The sequence below is a fragment of the Podarcis pityusensis genome (assembly GCF_964106645.2).
Source record: "Podarcis pityusensis genome assembly, chromosome: 5".
In the NCBI taxonomy this organism is placed as follows: Eukaryota; Metazoa; Chordata; class Lepidosauria; order Squamata; family Lacertidae; genus Podarcis; species Podarcis pityusensis.
In genome coordinates, this window is record NC_138032.1 from 81,764,191 (window position 1) to 81,789,382 (window position 25,192).

General features: G+C 42.5%; 1 protein-coding gene and 1 long non-coding RNA gene across 4 annotated transcripts in view; one reads left to right on the top strand and one right to left on the bottom strand.

The window, feature by feature from the left end:
* Nucleotides 1–547: 547 nt before the first annotated feature.
* On the bottom strand, nt 548–15,966 carry PPIF (peptidylprolyl isomerase F). The gene is given in 7 exon segments (XM_081007680.1): nt 548–2,741; nt 5,126–5,201; nt 6,175–6,271; nt 9,779–9,867; nt 11,878–11,908; nt 15,528–15,902; nt 15,904–15,966. Coding segments are annotated over 7 exon segments (852 nt in total). The 5' UTR covers nt 15,952–15,966; the 3' UTR covers nt 548–2,605.
* The window catches only part of LOC308478248, a 40,107-nt gene continuing 21,192 nt past the window's right edge, over nt 6,278–25,192 (top strand). The window contains exons 1-3 of one of the 3 annotated variants that reach the window (XR_013986966.1): nt 6,278–8,367; nt 10,953–11,046; nt 14,387–14,423. This is a non-coding gene — a long non-coding RNA (uncharacterized lncRNA). Of the gene's footprint in view, nt 8,368–10,952; nt 11,047–14,386; nt 14,424–16,001; nt 16,098–16,384; nt 16,446–25,192 lie in introns of those variants that run through there. The other 2 variants (XR_013986967.1, XR_013986968.1) reach the window with 2 other exon arrangements.

Sequence of the window (25,192 nt, forward strand, 5' to 3'; positions counted from 1 at the left end):
AGATGGTGTTGGACTACAACTCCCATCATCCCTGAGCTCTGGCCTTGCTAGCTAGGGGTGATGGGAGTTGTAGTTCAACATCTGGGGGCCCACAGGTTAAGGCAGGCTGCTCTAACAGTTTGTTGGACCAACTCCCACAAGCTCCAGTCAACATGGCTAATGGTCTGGGATGATGGAAGCTATAGTCCAGGTATTCCCAACCTTCGGCCCTCCAGACGTTTTGGACTACAATTCCCATCATCCCTGACCACGGGTCCTGTTAGCTAGGGATCATGGGAGTTGTAGGCCAAAACATCTGGAGGGCCACAGGTTGGGGATGCCTGCTATAGTCCAACAACATGGGGGGAGGCACAGGTTCACCAATCCTGATTTTGGATGTCAACAACTACAAAGATGGACTTATGAGGGCTTTGTGCTGGTGACCTGCAATATGTGGCCAGTATTTGAAAAGCAGGACAATGGCAATAAACCTAGTAGAAGCAGCTGCTCTTGTACCTCTTCTCAAGCTATTTTTGCCTTTGTACTTAGAAAAGAAACTGACCATCACTTTTTACAAAAAGGTATTTAATGACCTTACACATACAAAAACGAACATGTAACAAAAATACCAGTTATTGATACTCGACCTAAGCCAAACAAGTTAAGATTGCTACCATTTCAAATATACTTCAAAGAATGCAAGAACAATTGACCGGAGGTATCCTATTTGTTTTTAAATTAACCTTTCACTGCATGCACAAGCCTAGTGCAAATAGTATTTTCAACCTGCAGAGATACTACCTGCTATGGGAAAAACACTCACATCATAGAAGGGTATTCACATTTCATATATTTACTTTACCAAATGTCAGATTCAGCTCCCAATAGCCATTCACTATAATGTACTTAAAAATTAAAAAGGTAGGTCTGGTTTAAAAGAGCCATGCGAGGTTCCCTGTTTCATTTCCCCCTCAACAGAAGCCATGTGCTATCCACAAGCAGGAGCCAGCTCCAAGAACACACTTATCAGCTTGTTTGAACAGGCCATTTCAGAGTCATGTGCAAGCACAGGGAATCTCAGGATGTTTTAGCCATCCTTCCTTGCTCTGTACCTGGGATCAAAAGTTCATCATTACTGACCTGCAGTGAATTTTGAACACACCTGAGAGAAAGCGACATGCTACCAATTATGGGGGTCACTTTTCCTGTGATTTAGGATATACCTACACCACAGAAATTTGTTTAACATCCCCCCCTTCCCACAGGGTACCATAGGAATTTGTCGGTTCTGTGATGGGGATGAGAAACACTCATCCAACATCAAGAATTATTTGATGGCGCAGTAAGGGAGGCTTATGATTTAAAAAGGTGTTAGTGTAGATATATCCAGAATATGGGCCAAAGGGCCTCCTTATTGTTTCAGTATTTCTTCCTAAATTCAGCTTGCTTCAGCTGAACCTTCCAATCCTGTAACTCAAGTGGAGACTGAAGCAAGTTAAGTGGGAAAAATAATCCACTGCTTCAACTTTTCCCTCCTTGCGTGATTCTATCAATCTCCATAGCCTCTCTCAGCTACTTACTCTGGTTTTAAGTCAAAGCACAGGAAAATCGTATTTAATACCAGCTCTTACATAAATCAGACCTACTATATTTGGAACACAGTGAGATGCTATCACAGTGGATCCATCACAGTAGAGCAGGACTAAATAACAATAAATCGTTATAAGAAAGGCCTTCCCATGCTCCATTTAAAAAGTTCACAGTTGCATGTCATGTAGGTATGGCTAGTTCCCTTCAGAATGTCTGGCTGATCTGGTAACATGCTCCCAGATTCAAATCCTAACAGTAGCATGTCACAAGCATTACATTCTAAGCAGTGAAAGTAGTTATTAGTTAATTCTGCCCTTTGTTAAAAGCTCTAGATGGTCGAAGACTGGAAGAAATTTAGAAGTAGGAAATCCACGATTCCATGTACTTCAGGTACTGGTGTACCCTTGCATATAATGGATCTTTAGCACCTTCTATTGTATTTTCTCAGTAGGGGGAGGGGAGAGAGTACTGTTCATTAAGTTACCTTGATCAATCAGCTGAACTCCTAAGTCACATCAGTTAATCATTTAGCTACCCATATTCTGACGGCTGTTCCACAGATGCTGGAGATCATACATTAATACATTCATTTGAAATAGGAGAGTTCAAGTTCAACCAGACCACAGGATAATCTTTAAATTGCAAGAAACTTAGTTACTCCCCACTCTAACTAAGAATCTTATAAGATTCCCAGCTCAGATTATAAGCTACTTCAGAGGATTTTTAGCAGATCTTTGCTAGCAGCCATTGTTCTTGTATTTTCCATTATAAAGCACTGAAGAGAACCTTCAGTGTAACACTTAAATAAAAAGTAGTACAATTTAAAAAAACAAAACAGAATATGGTCATGTGAGATCAAACGAATTTTCCAAACTGAAATTCTTCATATACTTCTATTGTCCTTGATCATGGCTCAGCAAGGAGTTAGTATCCTTATCAGTACAAAGTCTTATCCAGATGAGAAATGTGCAAGTAATAATTCACGCAGATTCCTTTTTTTGCATCAATGATTTGCCAGAGACTCCCACATCTTGACTTATTTCAGCTCGCCACAGTCAGTGATGACAATCTTCTTTGAAGGCTTCCCGCTTTTGGAGCCAAGGCTCTCGATTTTTTTCACAATCTCCATCCCTTCCTTCACGTGGCCAAACACAACATGCTTCCCATCCAGCCTGCAATGCAAACAGGAATAATATGCAACAGGAAAAGAAAACTGCAGTATGAATGGGAAGGAATCTAGAATGAGTTGACTTGAAACATGGGATGATTTTCTTCTTACTGAAAAGGTTTTATTCCATGCCAGAAACACTTAAAAAGAAATAATCACACCAAACCAGGAGGAATCTTAGCAATCAGCTTGGCATTGAGAAGCTACTGCTGTTAACATCTAATCCAGGGATTCCCAAACTTGGGTCTCCAGCTGTTTTTGGACTACAACTCCCATCATCCCTAGCTAGCAGGACCAGTGATCAGGGATGATGGGAATTGTAGTCCAAAAACAGCTGGAAACCCAAGTTTGGAAAACCCAGATCTAAGCAAGCTAGAATTACAAACCATAAGCTTGAAGTGATTTTGACACTGTTTTGATGTGGCATAAAAATTGACAGATATGGCCACCGCTATGCCTCTGTGAGGGCTCTTGTGCCTAAAGATGGCATTTCTGAGCAGATGGATTTGTGGACAACCTGTAGCTCAACCCTACTGGTGCAGCACTCAGACAGTTCAATAGTTTTGAGTTCAGTGTAGTCCAAATGGGCTCTATCTCAGCGTCTGATCCAACAATCTTTGCGAAGCTCTACTCTACTTGCTGGGGTGGTGGTGCAAGACTTTTATCAGACTAAAAGATACCCAGACATTGTCAGTCAGTTAAAATTGGGTGGGGTAGGAAAGACGACATGCTTTTCCCCCTGAATACATTTCTTTGGAGAGATTTACTATTTCAAAACTACCTACATTTAAAGTGGCAGTGGTTAGGCTGGAGCATCACAGAACCTTGAACAAGGTAGATTTAACTCTAGAATGTTCTGTGAGAACTGGACCATGAGAAGAGGGCACTGGGCTTCTACACAAACGTTTTTTGCACTGACACAGGCTGATGGATAGTGTGAGACATGATTTAAAGTCTGCATATTCAGTGCAAAGTTATTTGACCCAGCCCTTAGGAGAGCAGGTAAAATACCAGAGGTCTCCTGTCAAATCCCAAATATAGTGTTTAGCCTAATCAACCAAACAGTTAAGTCTCAGAACCTGACATGTGCTAAAGCTACCAAATGCCAGCAAGCAATTCAAGGCATTTTCATTCTTATGCACTCATTATGGGATGTGTTAATCAAAGTCACTCTAGCCCTCTAGCACTCTCTCACTTGCATGTTGCGTTGATTCACCACATGTGACGATGGGAGTGACTTTGTGCTCATTAAGTGTTTGACTAGCAGGCAGGAAAACATGATGCAGTGCTCTCGGCCCGTTTTCCTCCAAATATGCATTAGGCATGTAGGAAAGTTACGTATGGGAGACAGCAATGCTATCTACGCTTTGGCAGAATTAAATAACAGTGTTGAGGCTTGTACTTATCTGACTCTTCTCAGTATGTTGCTATACAAGTATATATTTGCTATTCCTATTACAGGTGCACCAAAAGGTTTATAGGCAGAAATGGAGCTTTCTAGGGGTTGGGTGAATGTTTTCTAAGCCACACGTCTCCTTTGTAGCCTTTATACTGGCTTTTTATGGCTGCTTTTCCTCATCTGCTTTTGCATAACATGGCATCACCCTCTTTCTGAATGGGACCATTATTCACAATTAACAGAAGAGTTCTACTTTACGCTAAAAAAAAATCTAATCCTGTACTGTTTAAGTTATTCTAATTTAAAACCAGAGCTTACAGGAAGCACTTGAGGAGGAGCTCACTTCTAAATGGAAATTAGCCGGAGCCAGTGCAACAGCTTTTGTTGTTGTTGGCATCAGTCTGTCTCGAGAAATAATCGAGTGTGTTGCTGGGAGTGAAGTCAAAACACTGCAAGAGCAGTGTCCTTTCCTGGGGCACAAGCCTGGGCAGTGTGTCTAGAGGTCCTAGGCTGCCCAGACAACAAGAACCCCCTCTTGGCCTCACCGATGTGGTTCAAAGGAAAGCAGAGTGATACATTTGGCACCAGCTTGGCTGCAGAAGTTGCCAGAAGGAAGCGTACAAGACACCATTCAACCGTCTTACGAACTCCACTCTAGATTTATGTAGGATTTGCTACTTAGCCTTTTCTTCTCCCAAAGATATCCCACAAGGCAGAGGAGGTTTAGGATCAGAGTTTTCCTTCTCCTAGATAGGCTACCTTCTCAAGTTGATGATCCTCATCTGCCTCTCACTTCCCTCTAAAGCAATGACTTAACTGCTTATTAAAATGTATAAAGCTCCTATAGGGCATTTTCACAACCTATACAATTCCATTTGCTTCCATCATGCTCCTTAGCAAGGATCACAAGCATGTGCAATTTGCCAAGCTTTGAGAAAGCCTAGTTATAAAAACAAGCCCTTCCACATGTGTGTTTGCAGAATGCTTACCAATCAGTTTTAGCTGTGCAAATGAAGAACTGAGATCCGTTAGTGTTGGGTCCAGCATTGGCCATTGAGAGAACACCTGCAACAACATCAAGACAGCAATGTAACTTCACTGTACAAGAACACAGAACAAAAAAACCTAACAGGCCATTCAAGGAGTTTCTGCATGAAGCCTCCTCTTTGTTTTAGGTCCTGCATTTGAAAAAACAAGAGAATGCTATTCTCCCGAGAGTTCACAAAACATGCCATTGTAAGCAGGCAGTAAAAAGATCTGATATTGTAGTGGAAGAATCAGACACTGGCTCTGGTTTATGAAAGAATTTCCGCAAGAGGGACCAATTAATTCTATCCCCTTTGCCAGGAATCCAAGGTTACCTCTTCCCACTTGTCTATAAACCGGTTGACTCTATTGCTTTTTGACAAACAAATCCTAAGCTCAGCTTGGCAAATGGCAACACCACACACATAGCCTATTCTAATTAAACAATGTAGATGTTAAAAGGATGAATAGCATATCCGACACAGAATAGCCTATCTGAGACAGAACTGCAACTTAACTACTACTTTTTGATGGGGTAATTCTGAGGATGAAGGGAACATATGAATATTGCCTTGTGCCATCTCTTTCTTTCGCTATTGAACATGAGGAACAAACTCATGCAGTTCTGAGCTTTCGGAAGATCGTGGCTGTCAATTTCAACACAACTAATAACTGACAACAGTTTCAAATTACCACTACCTGGCTATAATATGGCGTTTTAATTATGCTTGTTTAAAAGCTCTGTCCTAGAACTTGAGACTTAACAATACCAATGCAAATAAATCTTTATCAGATTTCCATAATCTGCTTCAGACATTGGCGTGAGGCCCAGAAATGCCCTAGTCATTCTCAGAAGCTGGCCTTCTGGCTCATGAGCTTACCATACGATCAACAACTTCAACATAGGCTTGGAAATTCAAGCGTAGGCCTGCCCTACCTCCACCATCCTTTTCTGCAAACGGAACATGCAAAAAGGGGGGGGGGAAAGAGAGAGAAGGGAAACTTTGCTTACCTGGTCCGATATGTTTAAGGGTGAAGTTTTCATCAGGAAACCGACTACCGTATATTGATTTGCCACCTGTTCCGTTGTGATTTGTAAAGTCGCCACCCTGGAAGGGATACAAGTTTTGTCAAAGTACATACACATAGCAACACATGCCTGTTCTAGCTGACTAACTTATGGCCAGATAGTACAATACAAAATACTGTATTTAAAGTGGTTTTAAACATCAGAGTTGCTAGCGCCGCAGGGTGGTTAGGAGACTGACCTACGAATGAGGTGAGTCCACACTTCAAATCTCACTTCAGCCTTGGACCCACTAAGCCAGGCATAGGCAAACTCGGCCCTCCAGATGTTTTGGGACTACAACTCCCATCATCCCTGACCACTGGTCCTGTTAGCAAGGGATGATGGGAGTTGTAGTCCCAAAACATCTGGAGGGCCGAGTGTGCCTATGCCTGCACTAAGCAAACCTCTACCCTTTGCCTCCCACCTGCTCCAACAGGGAGAGGCAGCGGTGGGATGGGGGCTCTGTTAAAGTGCTCCCCCCAGCTAAAAGAGCCCCGAACCCCGCTCCTGCTTGCATGAGAGGAGCAGGACCGTGGCTGCTCAGTTGGGAAGCGTGAAGCCTGCCCTTCCCAGGGGGACTCAGGGCTGGCTCCGCTGGGGGCAGGAGCTCATGGGGCTCAGCTGTGGCAGTTTCACCCAGCACCTTGCCAGCTGGGGCCAATGCAGCTTTTTTTCATCAACACAGTTTATTGCCACACTGACGTCTGGCTCGCAATACACTGCAATGTTGAAAATTCAACATCATCCAGCCCTAGCTGTCATCATTCCTGACCATTGGCCAAGCTGGTTGGGGGGTGATGGGAACTGTACTCTAACATCACCTGGAAGGCAACAGGTTGGGAAACGCTGGCCTAGATTAATGTACCTACAAGGACTTTGGAGCATCACACAACAACAACTTTGCACCCCAGGAAAGATCAAAAACTGCTGCTGAAAAATCGCATGCTTGGTTTGTTGTCACAGGGTCGCTGCCGTCATGCCCCAATGAAAAACTAGTACACTTTCATTTAGAGGAAAAAAGGTTCCTAAGATGATTAACAGTGGGTTATTACTTGGAAGGAACTGGGAAATAATTACATCAATACCTTGGTTATACCTGAACAAGTGTGAAAGCACACCCTATAATTTAGGAGCATTTAAATTGTCAAGGTTCAGTACCTCTAATTTTGCCAATTAGCTACGTCACAGTGACTTCACATTTTAGTTATGAAATGACAGGCATTCCTACTACGAGTTTAGAAGATGAATGCCACAATCTTAAGAGAGGCTTAAGATCAGGTGCCTGCTTGGAGAACATCATAAACTCAAAATATTACTCCTAAGAATCTGTGGGAGGGAGATAAGAGGCAGGAGTTAGGAAGAAGCTTGTCATAGATACTGTGACACAAGCACCTACTGACAAATATTCCTTCTTATTTCAACACTATGAAGGAAGACTATTTGCATGTAAGAACTACTCTTTCCCTTCAACATCACGTTCTGCAAACAAGGAAACTAGACACTTTGGTTGCAGCCCATCATTAAACAGCTTAGATATTTGTCCCTAACCCTAACCAGGCACCACTGCCAGTCCTATGCTGCCTTAGATGAGGAAGAAAAAGTACGCAGCTGTGGAAGAAGGCAACATTATTCCAAAAAAAGAAGAAGGGGAGAAAGGTTTAAGGCTTGAGTAGAACAGGAACACAGTCTTGCTTCTTTGCAGATTGTTTGGTTTCCAAGAATCTGAAGCCCAGTTACTCAAGATGTAATTATTTTAAGGGCTTTCATCTCAAATGCATTCAAAGCCATTTGGCTACATACATAGTTGAAATGCACCCACTATGTGCAATAGGAAAAGCCACAATTCTCTAGGCCACAGCAAAGAAGATACTCAGATTTAACTTTGTCTCCTTTCTTTAAATCTAGGATATATAGTGGGGAAACTGGTGCCTCCTCCTGTTGTTGAACTGCAACCCCTACCATCCCTAACCATTGGCCATGCTGACTGAGGCTGATGGAAGGTCCAAGAAGATTTGGAGGTTCACAGGTTTTCCACCATTCTGGGTGTAACTAAAATCCTTTGTGCCTTATTTACAGAAATTTGGGATACATCTGCATCCAAATTAGAAGGAACTGCCACCTCACACATGCTTCAAGGTAAACAGTTTGCTGACTCAGCTAATTTAACTGCAATTATACAACAAAAATGTATACTCTTTCCAGGTTTGGTGTGGTTAAAAGACACCTGTGATATTTCTCTTTCAAATATTTATTCTATTAATGCAAACACTAATGAAGATTATGATGTCAGAGATCAAGAACAAAAGATATACTTGCTGGTTTTTCTCCTACCAAAGCTCATTACAATTCCACACAAACAGTCAGCCCTTTTCCTAACAAATGGTCCCTTTAGTGAGACAGCCATTTGTTTTAGCAGAGGTAAAACAGACTAGGATTGTTTTCGTAAGGCTTCCCCCAAAGCAAACTGGGCAACACCTGTTATTTATTCATATTAAACAATGATTTTCTACCAACTTTCTAGATGTATAAGTCTTTTCAGATGCAGTGTTGAAATAATACTCTGATATACCCGTTTCCTGCATTTGAAATGCCACATATTGGCAGAAAACACTGCACCAGAGATGCAGTTAACAAACAGCACCCTATCCCCAAACATTGCTTAAACTGCTTGTGGAGGCTCCAGTGAATATAGAAATCGTGGAGGTAAACACAGGAAAAGGAAATATTGGGATCTGCCTATGTCTTCATTTAACTTAATTTTAACTACACCAATCGCAGCTTCCAGACTTCACTGTAAATTGCAGCTTTTAAAGTCCCCTCTTTGCCCTAGTGAAATTCATTGCTATTTGCCCCACCACCCAGAGGTCCTTGGAGAAAGGACACGACAGAAAACAAAAGGAAGTAATTCATTTCATTCCTTGGGAAATGAAGGTGTCATGCCTGTTACTGATGCTCCGTCTCTCTCTTTTATTTGATTGTGCCTGGTGGCTGGAGGACAGCACTTTGAGCAGTGATTTTCCTTCAAGTCCTGGTTTAGCCAGTGGTTGACAAAGTATCTCTCAGCCTGTTTTCCACCTCCCTTTTATTTTGATTCGCACGTCTGTCTGCTGGGACTGGCTTTCAGCAGATTGCCATAAAGGACTTGGCCTGCTACATATTAAATCCTGACCCTGATTCAGGTAGTCTGTGAATGATTTAGCAACCAGGATATCCACAAACATGCAAAGTGGATCCCTTCTTATAGAGCTGAACTCCTAAGACAGACAACTCTCCACAGCTGGCTGAAAGAGTTCACTCGCAGAAGCTGTCAGTTTGCCTCCTGTAAGATGCTAGCTCCACCACCCAAGTATACAGACTTTCTGAGAATTCACAAGATTATTACATGGCAACTTGACAGCTGCTGCTGCTGCTGAACACAGGGATACAATGCAAGAACTTTCCAGTGCTGCAGCAAAGGCTTTTCCTGGAAATTGCATTTCTTCCAATTACACCTCAGCTGCTCTTTCAAAACTTCAAGTGGCTTAGTAGAAACCTCCAGTTTAATTACCTGGCACATGAAAGAAGGAATCACTCGGTGAAAGGTGGATCCTTTGTATCCGAAGCCCTTTTCTCCAGTGCACAGCGCTCTAAAATTTTCTGAGGGTGGAAAGGGGAGAAGGCAGCACTGTTACTAACAAGGAAGCTTGACAACCATGGCAAAACACTTTGTACTGCTATACAAGCAATGAAAACACAATCCATCCAATAGTGCGTGCATCAATGCAATATTCTGAACAGATTTTTAGAAAGATTTTTTTTGGGGGGGGGGGAATTATACCAGGGTGTCTGCAATGATTCCTACATTTAGTATAAATCTCCTCCTGCCACTCCTGGTTGCTGAGATTTGCATACCTGAAATCTGTAAGGGCAAAAGGGCCTTGACATTTTAGGCATGCAAATAGCTGACATCAATGCTGTGCAATTTCGCAAGCTTCAATGGAGCTTCAGCTTCAATGGAGAACCTAAGGAAAGGTGGCAAACACAGGTCTGGACTATACCGCTTCAGGTTGTGGTGGGAGGCTGACATGTCTGAATGTACACAGAAAATCAGGGAGAAAAGGTTATTCCAGGTAACGCTTCTCTCCAGGGCGCTAGTTTTCCATATGCATTCCATCATGTCAATCCCCAACTATAGACCCCAACTCAGAAACAGGCTTACCACCTGAGGGGAAAACAGGTTTTGGGGTGCAATGCTGCACCTTGGCACTCAGGCCTAAAAGGATGGCCACAGCGCCCTGTTCCATCCCTGTTGCACAGATACTTCCTGCACCACACACTAAGGCAGCTCTAGAAGGGTCAGGACCAAGGCATCCCATGAAGAACGAAGGACTGCAGACAACAATGAGTTGTCAGCAGAATCCTAGTGCATTTGGTGGTAATATTTTAGGCATACCATGAAGCTCTTGACCACAGTATTGTTGTTTATTCTTAAATGTATTTGCCAATAGATACAGCTGGGCTGTAATTACCCTTCTTGGAAATTCTTACTTGCCTCTGAAAAAATTATAGTTGCCACATTTTAGGGATTCTTTGTCTTCTGCAAGAGGGGAAATGGGGCAAGCGCACAGGCACGCTCCATTGTGCGCAGGAAACTCTTGCATGTGCAGGATTCCAATATAAAAAGATGCTGGATTTGGCCCAATATTTGCACAAGCTTATCATCTTAATGTATTTTTGCACAGCTAAAAATCAACAGCAATGAATTGATGATGGGCACACAGACTCACAGAATGACGAGAAACTAAGGCTCACAATTACAGTTGCTCAATTAAACAGGTAGGTCTACTTGAACTTGATTTAAAACACAGTCCTATACCTGTCTACTCAGAAATTAAATCCCACTGAGTCCAATGAGGTTTACTCCCAGGAAAAGTGGGTATAGGATTGTAGCCCTGGTCACGTCACGAGTTTCTATGAAACAAGGACGTGAGTGCATGTTCATACAGATAATGTTCCTTTAAAGCTCCATGTCCAAGCAACCACTCTTCTTTTTTGCTCCAGAGCTTGCCCCATGAAAACCCTCTCTTTAGAGCTCAATCAAACAGTAATCCAAACAGTAATCCATGGAAAACTTGAATTGATATTTGCTCCAACTAAATGCTAAAAGAGCTGGTTTTTGCAGGGAAAGTTTGGGGCAAAAGAACAACAACAAAAAAAGCAACTTGTACACAGAGCTTTTAAGAGAGAACATGTGCCTGGAATGAGCAGGGCAAAAGGCAAGTGTGGATAAGCAAACACAGCAAGAAATGAAAAGATCAACATTGGGTAGGAGCAGAATAGAATCAACAGAACTATTCAAGTGAAAACTCAAGTTTATGTAAAATATGAACTTGGCTCGCTCAACAATTCTCTTAATTTTAGGATTCCAAAAAGTTGGGCGTATGTAATAGACAAAAGCAAACCTGGAAAGGATCTGTGCTACAAACAGGGAAGATAAAGTGAAAAAAAATTGATCTCCTTTATACGCCTTCCCTGCAACCACCTTGTTGACTAACTTTAAGACACTATTTTTGTTTCAGAAAAAGCATTTCAATTTCCCTTCATTTTCTTACCAACATTTCATAACCCTGAAAATTCAATAAGGAACTGGCAAAAGTATTGTCCTACCTGCAGTCTTTGGCACCACATCAGCTTTCAGCTATTAGGAGGAGAAAGAGAGAGAGGGAAAACACATTATCCAATGTAATATAAAATATATAATCCATTCTTTCAAAAAAATGAAACAAAATAACACAGTATTAGCTAAAAGCAAAAAGATCTAACCTGCACCAAGTACCAACTTTATAATTCTACGATTCTATGAAAAATTAGTCAGCTCAGCAGAATTACTAGAAACCAGAGCTACACCAGCATTCACCAACTTCCAAATTCTCTGACACATTCAGAAAGCCTATTACAAACAGCCCACAATTAAAAAAAAAAACCCCAGTAGTTTCATTTTGAAACTAAAAAGGAAGAGGAAGGGCAACAAATCTCCATGTGTGAAGATTAACACACACAGCATAGAAATTTCACAACATGGAATTTTACTGCATTATATCCTTTCATCAGTTAAGTACTGTAGATTGCACTGGAGAAGGAGTTGTTAAAGATGCTTGCAATTACAGAAGAAGCAGCCCTAGCTCAATGTATAACTTTTTCATTCTGAACACCCTTGCCTGTGACCTGCTTGCTTAGCATCATGTGATGTTGTCTGTGAGCCTACTCACAATCACCTGAGGGTGTCATTAGGTCAATTTAATGACACAGGGTTTAACACTCATGGTTCTTGGAAGTGATCCTGCATGTAATTGCCTGTGGGAAGATTACAATGGAATGCTTCTCCCACATAACCTTCCCAAGAGATTCCCATATGCATGACTTGGCAAGCATTTAAGATCATCTTCTAGAAAGGTACATGGAAAAAACAAAGGAGAACCAATTTTTATACAATACCATCTCCATGTGCATATAAGCTTAATCAGATCACTGACAGTTACTTCATGTGTGAGCTGCTCAGACTTGCAACCTACAAGTGTAGCCTAGTAAAAAAATTTTTTAACACACATGTCTGCCTTCCAAGACGTCTTTGCTTTTGGGAACCTCAAACTTGTGAACATTGGATTTGGGGCACAGAGATAATATGGAGTAAAAAAGAATTGGCTCTCAAAAAGCTTCTGCTCCTGTTTACGTGAAAGTGATTTTGACTTGTCATGTCCAACCACGCTTGGAGATAGCCTTGACATTATAAAGGATATCTCAAGGATATCTCAGAAAAAGGTATTAATTGGATAAAAGTTGCTGCACATATTTGTCTTTTCATATCTCCATAAATATCCTTGGAACAATTGAGTGTGATCCGATCATGAGCAAGCATTTCCAGACCGCAGTATTTGTACTGCCCTTATCATAAAAGGTATAATGGGCATATGTAAGAAGAGCCTGCTGGACCAGGCCAAAGGCTTGTCTAATCCCACATCCTGTTCTCACAGTGGCCAACCAGAGATGCTTGTGGGAAATTGGGGAGCAGAACATGAGCCCAAGAGAACTCTCCTCTCCTGTGGTTCCCAGCAGCTGGTATTTGGGAACCTTGCTGCCTCTGACTGTGGAGGTAGAGCACAGCCATCATGGCTAGTAGCCACTGACGGCCCTTTTGTCCATTAATTTGTCTAATCTTTTAAAGCCATCCAAGTTGGTGGCCATCACTACCTGTGGGAAAATGAGTTCCACAGCCCATGTGCTGCATGAAGATGTGCTTTTATCTGTCCTGAATCTCCCAACATTGGATGCCCATGAATTCCAATGTCAGATGGAGAAAAACTTTTCTCTGGCCACTCTCTCCATGCATAATTTTAGACACTTTGATCACTTCCCCTCTTGCTTGCCTTTTCTCTAAACTTAAAAAATCCCACACCCCGCAACCTTTCCTCATAGGGGAGTTGCTCCATCCCTTTGATCATTTTGGCTCCTCTTTTCTGATAACATGTTGACTCAGATAGGAAGGGTTGCTTTGTCTGAAAAATCAGCGGGGACTTGGATAGATAAAAGCATGGCCCTAGCTAGTACAACATCAACTTCACTCCTATTTCCCACAAACACTCAAGTCCTGCAGTTTGCGCCTAATATTTTGAAGATTATTTGGTCCGAAAGAAAACGTCTTACTTGCTTCCCCTATTCATTTTCTTTAGGACCAACATTGCAACCGTGTTTCTAGTGTATGTAAGATCTGTTGTCCAATAATCCCTATTGGAATATTAAATCAAAGACTCCAGGTGATGTCAACAATAAGTGGAGTTAAGTCAGTGAGGGAAAATAGCATCTCTCTTTGGTGTACCTGTGGGATCATTGCTATACATCCTGAAAAGAGAAGGACCCTGAGGTCTCCAAGCAATACATGAGGGACCAAAGACCTTCAACAACTTCTTTTAGCCTGTCCAATACAGTTCTCCCCCAAATTCTATTACACAGATATCATTTTCTCTCTTACTCTCAGTGTAAGCCACTAAATTAAGCTCGCCAAAGGAATTCATTTCAGACTAGCAGTCCTTTTGGGGGAGAGATTCTCTCCCCCAGAAAAATCACCTTTAGAATAGAAAGGAATTCACAATTCTAATAAAAATATCTTTCCCATTTGTAGGGCACATGCCCGAACCTGAACTTAATTCCTGATTACGGTAAGTTGTCTTGACACAAATGTGAGTTCATGGTTTGTTCCCTACTATCTCAAATTCAAAAGGTGCCATCCTATGGCTGTGTCAAGCTCTTACAGCAAAGGGTATGCAAAGAAGGGTTCTCTGTAGTTGCCAAATGTTACAGAATTCCCTTTTCTCTGGAGAAATGCCAATATCTCAGTTTCTGCCTCCAACAAGTAAACTTCCCTCAAGAGAACTCTGTTGAGAAGGAATGGGGTTAACTTTTATCTTGGAATATACATACTGTATTGGCATCAACAAATACATCAAAAGGGGATGAAGGACCCATATTTTCATCAACTAAATTCTTAATTGTTTACAGTTCATTTGCTTAGAACAAAGCAGGTTGATTTATTCTAAGTAAGTGCCCTTGGCTCAAGGAGACATCCCAAAAAGGCACATTGAAAAAAGCAACGAATAGTCAAGGCTACACTCTTCAGTAGTACAAAAGCTTAATGGGTATTCTCTAGGTTGCTATCTTTGGGGCCCCATTTTTCCCTGAAGAAATTCAACAATCTGAGTTAAAGAACTTTCACCCTGTTTGTTTTATAGACGCAAGAGCTTTGCTGATGGGGAGGGAGAGGGCGTTAACAACCCTACTGTAACAAGCAGACTGTAAATTCAACAGGTGGTGACTTTCTTGCCTGCTCCTTGCAAAGTGAGAAGAACTCCCTTCCAAGCTGCAGAGTTTTGATACGTGTCATTGGATCCCTTACACAACAAAAAAACAGCGATGTCTGTTAGCAACGCTGATACAGGCAAAGCTAAGCCCCTGACAGTATAACGGTTAGAGAATTGGATATGGGGGCACCTCACTCAGCCATTAAGTTCACTGGGTGACCTTGGGCAAGCCACCGTCTCTCTGCCTAACCCACATCAGGGGGTTGTCGTGGGGATGAAATCGGAGGAGGAGGAGGAGAACCATTGAGCTCCTGGGAAGAAAAGGCGGTCTCCAAATGCAATAAATAAATAAAACAAGTTCGGCTGCCCTCCCCGAAACGCTCCAAGGGCACCTCAGGGACGCGGGAAGGCGCCAACCCCGCGCCCCCCGCTTCAAGAGCCCAGGGAGGAGGAAGCGGCGCGTACCTCCAACACGACCCGGCCGAGGGGCTGGTTGTCCGCTCCCACGTCCAGGTAAACCAGCGGGTTGTCGTCGCTGTCGCCGCGCTTGTGGTCGCTGCAGGCACGGCGGCAGGCGCGGCTCAGGGCGCCCTCGGAGGAGACCTGCAGCAGCAGCAGCTCCCCGGAGGCAGCGGCGGCCCGGCACTGCTGAGGCTGCCCCAGGAGCAGCATCAGGCGGCGGGCAGAGCTGAGCGCCAACATCGCGGCGGCTTGCCGGCGCGGAGGAAGGAAGAAGGGAAGGAAGGACGGGCAGGCGGCACCAAGCAAGCAGTCCTTCTGCAGTGGCTGGAAACGGAGCCAAACTTCGGCGCGGTCGCTCAAAAGGCAGGCAGCCGGGCGGGCGCGCGTGCGTCTCTGTGCGGAAAAGCGGCCGGAACTGAACAGCCATCCGGCGGGCTCGGGCCCTTTTTAAGCGCTTCCTCCGCCTCCGCAGCGCCCCCAGAGGCGGGAGAGGGACGCACAGGGAGCGCGGCTGCGTGAAAGGCGGCGGCAACGGCGCTTCATTCTTCGTGGCTGATTAAGCGCTTCGCCAGGGTGGGAAGCCTGCTTCTCCTCCTTTTCCTCTTCTTCCTCCTTCTCTCTCCCCCTTTCCTTTTCTTCACTGCTACTTCCTCCTCCTCCTCCTCCTCCTCCTCCCTCACTTCAAATACGTGTTTTTGCTCAGGCGCTCAAATCTCTCCTCGGGCGCTTTCGAAGGTCTTGGCGGCCTTTGGCAAAAACCCTGCGGTTGTAAAGGTGTAAGGGACCCCGGGGGTCATCTAGTCCAACCCCGAGCAACAAAGGAATCTCGGCTAAAGTAATCCACGACAAGTGGTCATCGGCCCCGCCCCCCGCTGCTTATAAACCTCCAAGGAAGGAGAGTTTTCTCATTTACTGCCGCAGGTTTGTTGTGTGAGGATGAAATGGGGCAAGAACAAACGAACAAGGACACCCGAGGAAGCCGGTTGCCCATTACTAAAACAAGCGCCTTTGCTCACCCCCTTAATGTAGGGCAGAAATGGGTGGGAGTGGCAGCAGGTGCTGATAATGTAATAGGACTTTTTTTTTTTTTTAAGTCGGAACTTGCTAGAATTCAGTTCCTGCATCTCCCAGGTGGGAGCCATTACCGTTATAAGAGAGCAAGGGAGGCGTTCATGGGGACCTCCAGCACCCTTTTTTCCGGAAAAAAAGCACTGGTAATACGTTATTATCATTATCATTATTATTATGTGCTGTACACAACAATAGCAAAGTTAAAAGCTGTACAGAAGGTGGGCTCTTACAGTCTTAAGTTGGGCAGAAAACTAAAAATGGCCACCGTCTTCCTCGGGCTGCCAGGTTAAAGGGGTTGGGGGAATGCAGCTCAGGACTTTTTTTTGGGGGGGGGAGCATAAATGTAGAGATGGGGAACCAGTAGCTCTCCAGCTTAGGGCAGCCAAACTGTTAATACCAAGTAGCCCGCAACAATATTTTGCCAGAGAAATTGTGGGCCGCACGTTGCCTTTTCACTCTTTTGGGGTTGGGCTGGAGCAAGGCCAAAATGTGACCCCCCCCCCCCACTTGCCCTCAAGCTGCCTTCCCAAAGCTGGCAAAATGAGGCACCTCAGGCTCCCCATCTCTGCCTTAATGCTTCATTGAAAACAATTAAAAGTACGGGAACTTAAGACTTTCAAGCCAAATGTATTCAGGCTCTTTTTTTACCGTCAAACTCTTGACCTCTTAAGAGCTGCCTACCTGACAGGCAGAAAGTCAACTGGAGCAGCTTTTTCAAGGAGTGGTTTTGATGTATTTGCTTAATTTGTGTACTGTGTTGTGGTGGAAAGCTCAGAGCTTATGCCAGAAGAAAAAGATGGCAGCTGAGGGCCACATCCTTTAGACCTTTGGTGCTTTGTCCCCACCACTCATGATTTATTTTTTTAAGGACTGAAGGGAACAATGGTCTTGACTCTGTGCAGAATTGCTTTCGTTTGCGAAGGGGATGTTTCCTTGTCTGCATGGAGATTTTCAGGCATGACTAGGTTGGTAGTGGTTCTGCATTGGCAGAGGGATGGTCTGGTATAAGGTGGCAGTCAGTTTCTCACTAGAGTGGGCGACACTGGCTCTGCACTGGACTGAGTGGCAGTCCAGCAATTAGGAAGCCAACACAGACATGAGCAGTCTTACTAAATGAGCCATTTCATGAAGGTGAGGGGAGAGAGACTTTGTGCTGGCCATCAGACAATGGCTTTTTCCACCTGCCTTGCCCCACCGTCCAGCCCTAGCAGCCTTTCCCAGATCATGACTTTAGGAACAGCAGAAGCAGCTGGGAAGAGAGAAGGTCAGGGAAATTTTAAAAAATAATAATTTTATAAGTTGTGTGTCTTTGCTTCTCAATTTGTATTGTGTTATGCACGGTGACTTGCTGTTATTTTTAATTGATTATAGTTTAGAAATTATTTATTGTATTAAGAGCGAATTTCCGTTTAATTATTATTTGCTGATAATAATTTTTATTGTGTACTATTGCATTCTAATGGATGGTTGAATATTACTCTATTTGATATATGTTTATTTTAAAGTTATGTTTTTGTTATGACATTTCTGTGTTGGATCAGATTGTTATAAGGTGTGCGGTGTTTGTGGTTTCTTCAACTTGTGAAATTGTAAATGAAGCTCTTAAAAGGTTCTACCCAAGTAAGAGGCCCCTATAAATGATCTCTTCCTCTCCACACCCCTGTCATCATTGAGAATATCAAATCATGTCAACAGTCCCCACCCAATAGATGGGAACCTCCCAGTTTGCCTATTTATTTTGGTTTTATGTACCTAATCAAAAAAGAAAGAAGGGGAAGAATTATTAACTATTTCTCCATTTTATGTAGGGGAAAAACCGTGCTGTGTTTTTTAATTGTTTAGCTAATTACATTGCAGTGGTTTCCCTTGACTCTACTATTTCCAGGTGAAATTATTTACATATACTTTCTCCATTATCAGGGCTAGGCCCAGAGCTGACCGAACTGTATATTTGACCTTTTTGCCTGGAATAGTGAATTAAAAAGAATTAAATGGAATTTGAAGATATCGTGAAGGTTTTGTGAAATATACGATATATAAAGGCTGTTTTGTGCCTGTCATTCTGTGCATGATGAATCCCTTTCCTGTGCCTGCCAAGAATGCTGTGAGGGTTAGACAAGGTTGCAAGAGCTGTGCCTCTTGCTGAATTGGGGCTGTGCTTGCAGCACATCACATATAGATCATATATCAGACAATTACTTGTTTGGGAGTTGTGGGCTCTTTGTCCCTGTGAGAGTTGACTGTCTGATTGACGCAGCACACGAAGTGTTTAAGATGCTTTGGGGAAATGTCATGAGCAGACTAATGATATGTTATACGCTAGTGTGAAGAAGCACGTAGTTGAGAGTAAATAGTTTCTAATCATCACATGATATATGGCTGCAGTCATTTAAATATGTAAGAGCCAAAGCCGATAATTATCTGTTGTGATACAGTATTTATATAGAGAATAAATAAGTGAAACGTTCAGGGCTGTTTGTGACACAGCTGTTTATGACGTCATGCATTTTCAGAGCGCTTCACAAGGTGTTCCAAGTGCTAAAGCTCTTTCATAATCTTTTCAGTGATTCCTCTTCCTTACCAAGGTAATGATTTGGAAATTAGCCATGTAGCAACTACATTCCATTGTTATAAGCCACCTTTCCATATAATGGAAAGTTTCATTCAGGGTTTCCCAAACTTGGGTCTCCAGCAATCTTTGGACTACAACTCCCATCATCCATAGCTAGCAGGACCAGTAGTCTGGGATGATGGGAATTGTAGTCTGAAAATTGCTGGACACCCAAGTTTGGGAAACATTGATTTAGTTTCTTGTGCATTGGAATGACCAATACCCAGCCATCCTCTGTACTCAGGTTACAACACTTTTGAAATATGTTTTTAAATTTTTTAATTACTTATAAAGGTTGATTTAAAAATAGCTGGAAACGTGTGTTCCATATATCAGAAAGTTGTGAGTACAAGATGCATGAATTCTAGGGAAAGGTTCCAGAAGCTTTGCTCTGTGTGGCTCTTGAGCTAATATTTAACCAACTTCATAGTCAATGTGTATAGGAAAATACAGCTTTAAAATGGTCCTTATGGCAAGGACATCTGACACACTTGGGTCAGGATTGGTGCTTTCAGAGACCTTTCTAGCAGTTTGCTGTTGTGATTTGTCAGTCTCTTCTTTAAACATGTAGTTGACTTCATTGCCCCTTTCCATTTAAAAAAATGTATTTTAAGAAGTTTTTTATCAGTGACAGTGACAAATTTCATGTATTTTAAAACAAGAACTCCACTGTCAGTTTTGTTTAGAAATTATTTGATAGTCTGTCAGTGCCGCATCAGAGTACTGTACTGATACCAAAATTACTAGAGCTTTACTGGGGATATGGTGATTTATTTTATTTGTGTCATAAAATTTGATTGTAAAAAACCTTGAAGCAGTTTCCAAAAAGAATTAAATAATGATAAAATACAGTTAAAAGCAGCTATTTAAAACTTTAAAATTATAATCGGTGATAAGCTTAAAAAGGGTTAACACATGTGTAAACATTCTACATGGTAGGCTTGTCTGAACAAAAGTGTTTTTAGCAGGCACCCAAAAGAGTACAGTGAAGGTGGCTGCCTGATGATAAAGATTGTATGGCATTTGCCTGCTGTTTTGCAAATTCAGGGCATCAGTTAGGGGGGAAAAATAAACATTGGTTCTGAACGGGGGCTCCTTCACTATGACCTGTTCATTGAAAATTCACTCGGATTTGGCCACAGAAAGAAATGGATATAGACCAATTTTTGAAGACAAATGGATTACAAAAAATATCCCAAGAAAGTAAATTAATGTTGAACTATAAAATATCTGAACAGGAAGTAGAAGGTGCCATTCAAAACATGCAATTAGGCAAATCTCCAGGACCGGATGGGCTGACTTCTAGATATTATAGATCTTTGAAAGAGTGGCTATTACAACCTTTAAAGGAAGTCTGCAATGAAATATTGGAAGGGAAGAGGGCACCAGAGTCTTGGAAAGAGGCGTACATTACACTTATACCGAAGAAAGAGACTGAAAAGACTCAGCTTAAGAACTACCGCCCCATATCGTTACTTAATGTGGATTACAAAATTTTTGCAGACATTTTGGCCAAGAGATTGAAAAAAGTATTGATGGAAGAGATTCATAAAGACCAAGCGGGCTTTCTCCCGGGAAGACACTTGTCCGATAATTTGAGGAATATAATTGATATTTTGGAAAAACTAGAAGTGAACATAAATACTAAAGCAGTTTTGATATTTGTGGACGCGGAGAAAGCTTTTGACAATATCTCTTGGAGTTTTATGAAGAAGAACCTACAGGGGATGGGGGTAGGCCAAGGTTTTGAAAACGGTATAAGTGCAATTTATTCAGAACAAAAGGCTAAACTAATTGTAAATAATGTGGTGACGGAAGAATTTAGGATAGAAAAAGGGACAAGACAAGGTTGCCCAATTTCCCCATTGCTTTTTATATCGGTCCTGGAGGTTCTGCTGAACATGATTAGAAGGGACCGGTTGGTTAAAGGTATACAGGTCGGAGCTAAACAGTACAAATTGAGAGCATTTGCAGATGACTTAGTATTGACGTTACAGGAGCCAGAATCTAGTACCAAAAGAGTTTTAGAACTGATTCAAGAATTTGGTCAAGTTGCAGGATTTAAGTTGAATAAGTTAAAGACCAAGGTTTTAGAGAAAAATTTAACACCAATGGAGAGAGAGAGGTTTCAGAATGAGACAGGTTTAACAGTGGTTAAGAAAGTTAAATACTTGAGGATTAACATGACAGCAAAAAATGGGAATTTATTTAAAGACAATTATGAAAAATGCTGGGCTGAAGTGAAAAAAGATTTAGAAATTTGGTCAAATTTGAAGCTTTCACTGCTGGGCCGTATTGCTGCGGTAAAAATGAATGTATTGCCTAGAATGTTGTCAGCGCTGCCTCAGGTCCTAGCTCACAGAGGACCAACGCCAGTTGCTCTTTATAAACAAAAGTCTTTATTGTGGTTCATTGTTGGTTTGACATCCGTGGCGCGCAGCGCTACGTCTGAGTCCTTAGACCGGCGAAGCTCCGTCTGACTCCTCCCCTCCCCTACACCAGTTCAAGACCCGAGCTTTGCTCCACCTCTTCCTCTCCTCCTTCTGCTCCTTTCTCCTCCGGGTCCTCCTGTCCTCTGGGGTTACCTCCTTCCTACTTTCTTCGGAGGCGGATTCTTCTGACTCCTCCCCACCCTTCCGGCGGGCTTTAGGACCTGGCTCCCAATCCGGGTTTTCTGCTGGCCCGCGCACCTCCACATTTGAACTTGGCGCGCGCGCCCAGCCGCCTACTTTCCTCCTAACGGCTACACTGCTCCCCTCACTGCTTTCTCCTTCAGGGAGGCTGGCCGGACCTGCTCTTCCCTCCGCCCCCCCACTCTCTGACGGAGGCGTGGTCAGTCCAGCCTCACTCTCTCCTCCTGCAGGAGGCTCTTGTTTTAATCCTTGGGATTCTTCCCCCCCGCTACGCTCTGGTGGGGAAGCTACCCCTGATTTCCAGCTGCCGCTTGGAGACTCCCCACTGGCCCCCCTTGCCCTGCCTCTGGGGGCCCCCTTCTGGGAATCCTCTGATTCGCTGGAGAGACTCATGGAATCTCTCTGATCACTGGCATACCCTCCTGAGCTCCCCTCAGATTGTTCCCCTTCGCTCTCCATCTCCTCCTTCCCCTGTGGCTCAGCCCCTGAGCCCATGACAAATGTTGTTTTTGTTTCAAACACTGTAAATTGTGGACAAAATGGACTGTTTCAAGAGGTGGCAGAGAGATATTTCTAAATTTGTCTGGCAGGGCAAGAAGCCTAGAATAAAATTTAAAATATTAACAGATGCAAAGGAACGAGGTGGATTTGCCCTGCCAGACTTTAAACTTTACTATGAATCAGCAGCTTTTTGCTGGTTGAAAGAATGGTTGCTTCTTGAAAACACTGACATTTTGGATCTAGAAGGGTTCAACAATGTATTTGGATGGCATGCATATCTGTGGTATGATAAGGTCAAAGCACATAAAGCATTTAAAAATTACATTGTCAGGAAAGCATTGTTTAATGTCTGGATAAGATACAAGGACTTGTTGGAAAATAAAACTCCAAGGTGGCTGTCACCAATGGAAGCAAAAGCTCTGAAAAAGCTCGATATGGAGGCCAAATGGCCGAAATATTGGGAAATTTTGGAACAAGACGGAGATAGACTGAAATTGCAGAGTTTTGAGAAATTAAAAAACAAAGTGCGAGATTGGCTTCATTATTATCAGATAATGGAGGCATATAATTTGGACAAGAAAAATGGCTTCCAGGTGGAAAAATCAAAATTAGAAACAGAACTGTTAGAACCCAAAACCAAGATTTTGTCAAAAATGTATAACTTGCTGTTGAAATGGAATACTCAGGATGAAATGGTGAAATCTGCTATGATTAAATGGGCACAAGATGTTGGACATAACATAATGATGGCTGACTGGGAACAGTTATGGACCACAGGTATGAAGTTTACGGCATGCAATGCCTTAAGAGAGAATATTATGAAAATGATATACAGGTGGTACATGACCCCAGTCAAGCTTGCAAAAATTTATCATTTGCCCGATAATAAATGCTGGAAATGTAAAGAAACTGAAGGTACATTCTTCCACCTTTGGTGGACGTGCCCAAGGATTAAGGCTTTCTGGGAGATGATATATAATGAATTGAAAAAGGTATTTAAATATACCTTCTTGAAGAAACCAGAGGCCTTTCTCCTAGGCATAGTCGGCCAATTGGTGCCAAAGAAGGACAGAACTTTTTTTATGTATGCCACAACAGCAGCAAGAATACTCATTGCAAAGTATTGGAAGACACAAGATCTACCCACCTTGGAAGAATGGCAGATGAAACTGATGGACTACATGGAACTGGCAGAAATGACTGGCAGAATCCGAGAACAGGGAGAAGAGTCGGTGGAAGAAGATTGGAAGAAATTTAAAGACTATCTACAGAAATATTGTAAAATTAATGAATGTTAGAATGATGTTGGATAGAAATTAAGTGGTTTCCAGCTGTAATGCTTTAAGGGAATATGAAAAATGGGTTGTTAATAGGTAAAAATCTAACGTTACTATTTTAAGACCAAAGATTAGGATAAACAAAGAGGGTAAGGATTTGCTGAACCAACAAATTGAACTGGAATACAAAAAAGGGAGGTATGAGGAGGTCCGGGAAACAAGCTAAGGAAAAATAAGTAATGGAAAAATTGAGTGGTTTTTTTTAATCATTTTTATTTTGTATTTTGTATCTTTTCTTTTTTTTCTTTTTTGTCATTTTTATATTTACATTTGGAAAATTTCAATAAATATCTTATAAAAAAAAAAGAAAATTCACTCGGATTTGCCAGCGTTAAGCCTTCATGGAGATTAGACTATTCCCAGTCTTTATTGAGTATTCATTATTTGTCTGCAGGGAGGTTATACAACACTGAGGATTCATAATGGTTTGCTTGTGCAGTGTTGACAATTCATTTATCCATCCTTTTTCAGTGCCTTTTCCCATTGCTTCCCGAACCACAAAAAATCCTTTAAAAAAAATTAAAATTGGATTTGTTGTAGCAAGGCAACAGCGCACTTTCAGGAGTAATTTGGGTGAGTGGGTGGCATAGCAGAGCCAATACTGCTTACCAGTAGGGAGGAGGGTGATAGGACCATGTGCCCTCCTCAACTGCTGTTGAGTGCTTTAATTCACTTTTATTGCACAAATCTAAATTTCTAGTACAGTATGTACTTAAATCTCTCCTGCAAAACACTGAGAGTCTGAAGGTGACCAAAGTCTACATTGCTTTTGTAGTCAGTATTGAGGCAGGTAAGACATGGCAAGAGATGCTGGCTCTTGCATGAGTGGAGTAGCAGTGATGAAGCTCTGATGTCAGGGAGGAAGTGATACAAACCAGGGAAGTAAAGGTGTAGATGAGGTTCAGCAACTTGAGAGCCGCTCCCGAAAGGTAGCAGGTTTGAGACTACCGTCCCTGGATCTAGGGCGGAGGGAACAGTGACAGAGATATGAAAGATGTGCAATATGAAGCCTGTTGTACCTGAGAAGCATGATTCACATCTGCATTGTACTCTGCTTTTGAATGAAGAATTTTTCAAGAATTTCTGGAACTGTGATAAATTTTCCATACGCTTAGCTGTAGTGGCAGAGTCCATTATCATGGTGCACTGTTACTCATGTGCCAGAGTAGCCTCCCTTTGACTCCACAACACTGTCTGGTAGGAAGAGCCAGTCCATCTCAGTTCTTACCGCCTTTTAGAGGTGATTACTGGTGTTAATTGCGTCTTCCTCCATCACCCATTGCTCACATGGGTTCCCCCTCATTGATCAATTGCCCTTTTAGCTGTCAGTCATCCCAATTAAACAGCATAAAAAATGGCACCACTTGGTTGTTAAACTTCAAGCAAATTCAGAGGCTGCCCACTGCAGAAGTGACCATAGATGCAAGTCTTTGTTACGTTTATTTGCCTAATGTAGTTTTATACTAGATTACAAGTGGATGGCAGCAGGAAGAGATGATCATGGCAGGACACCTG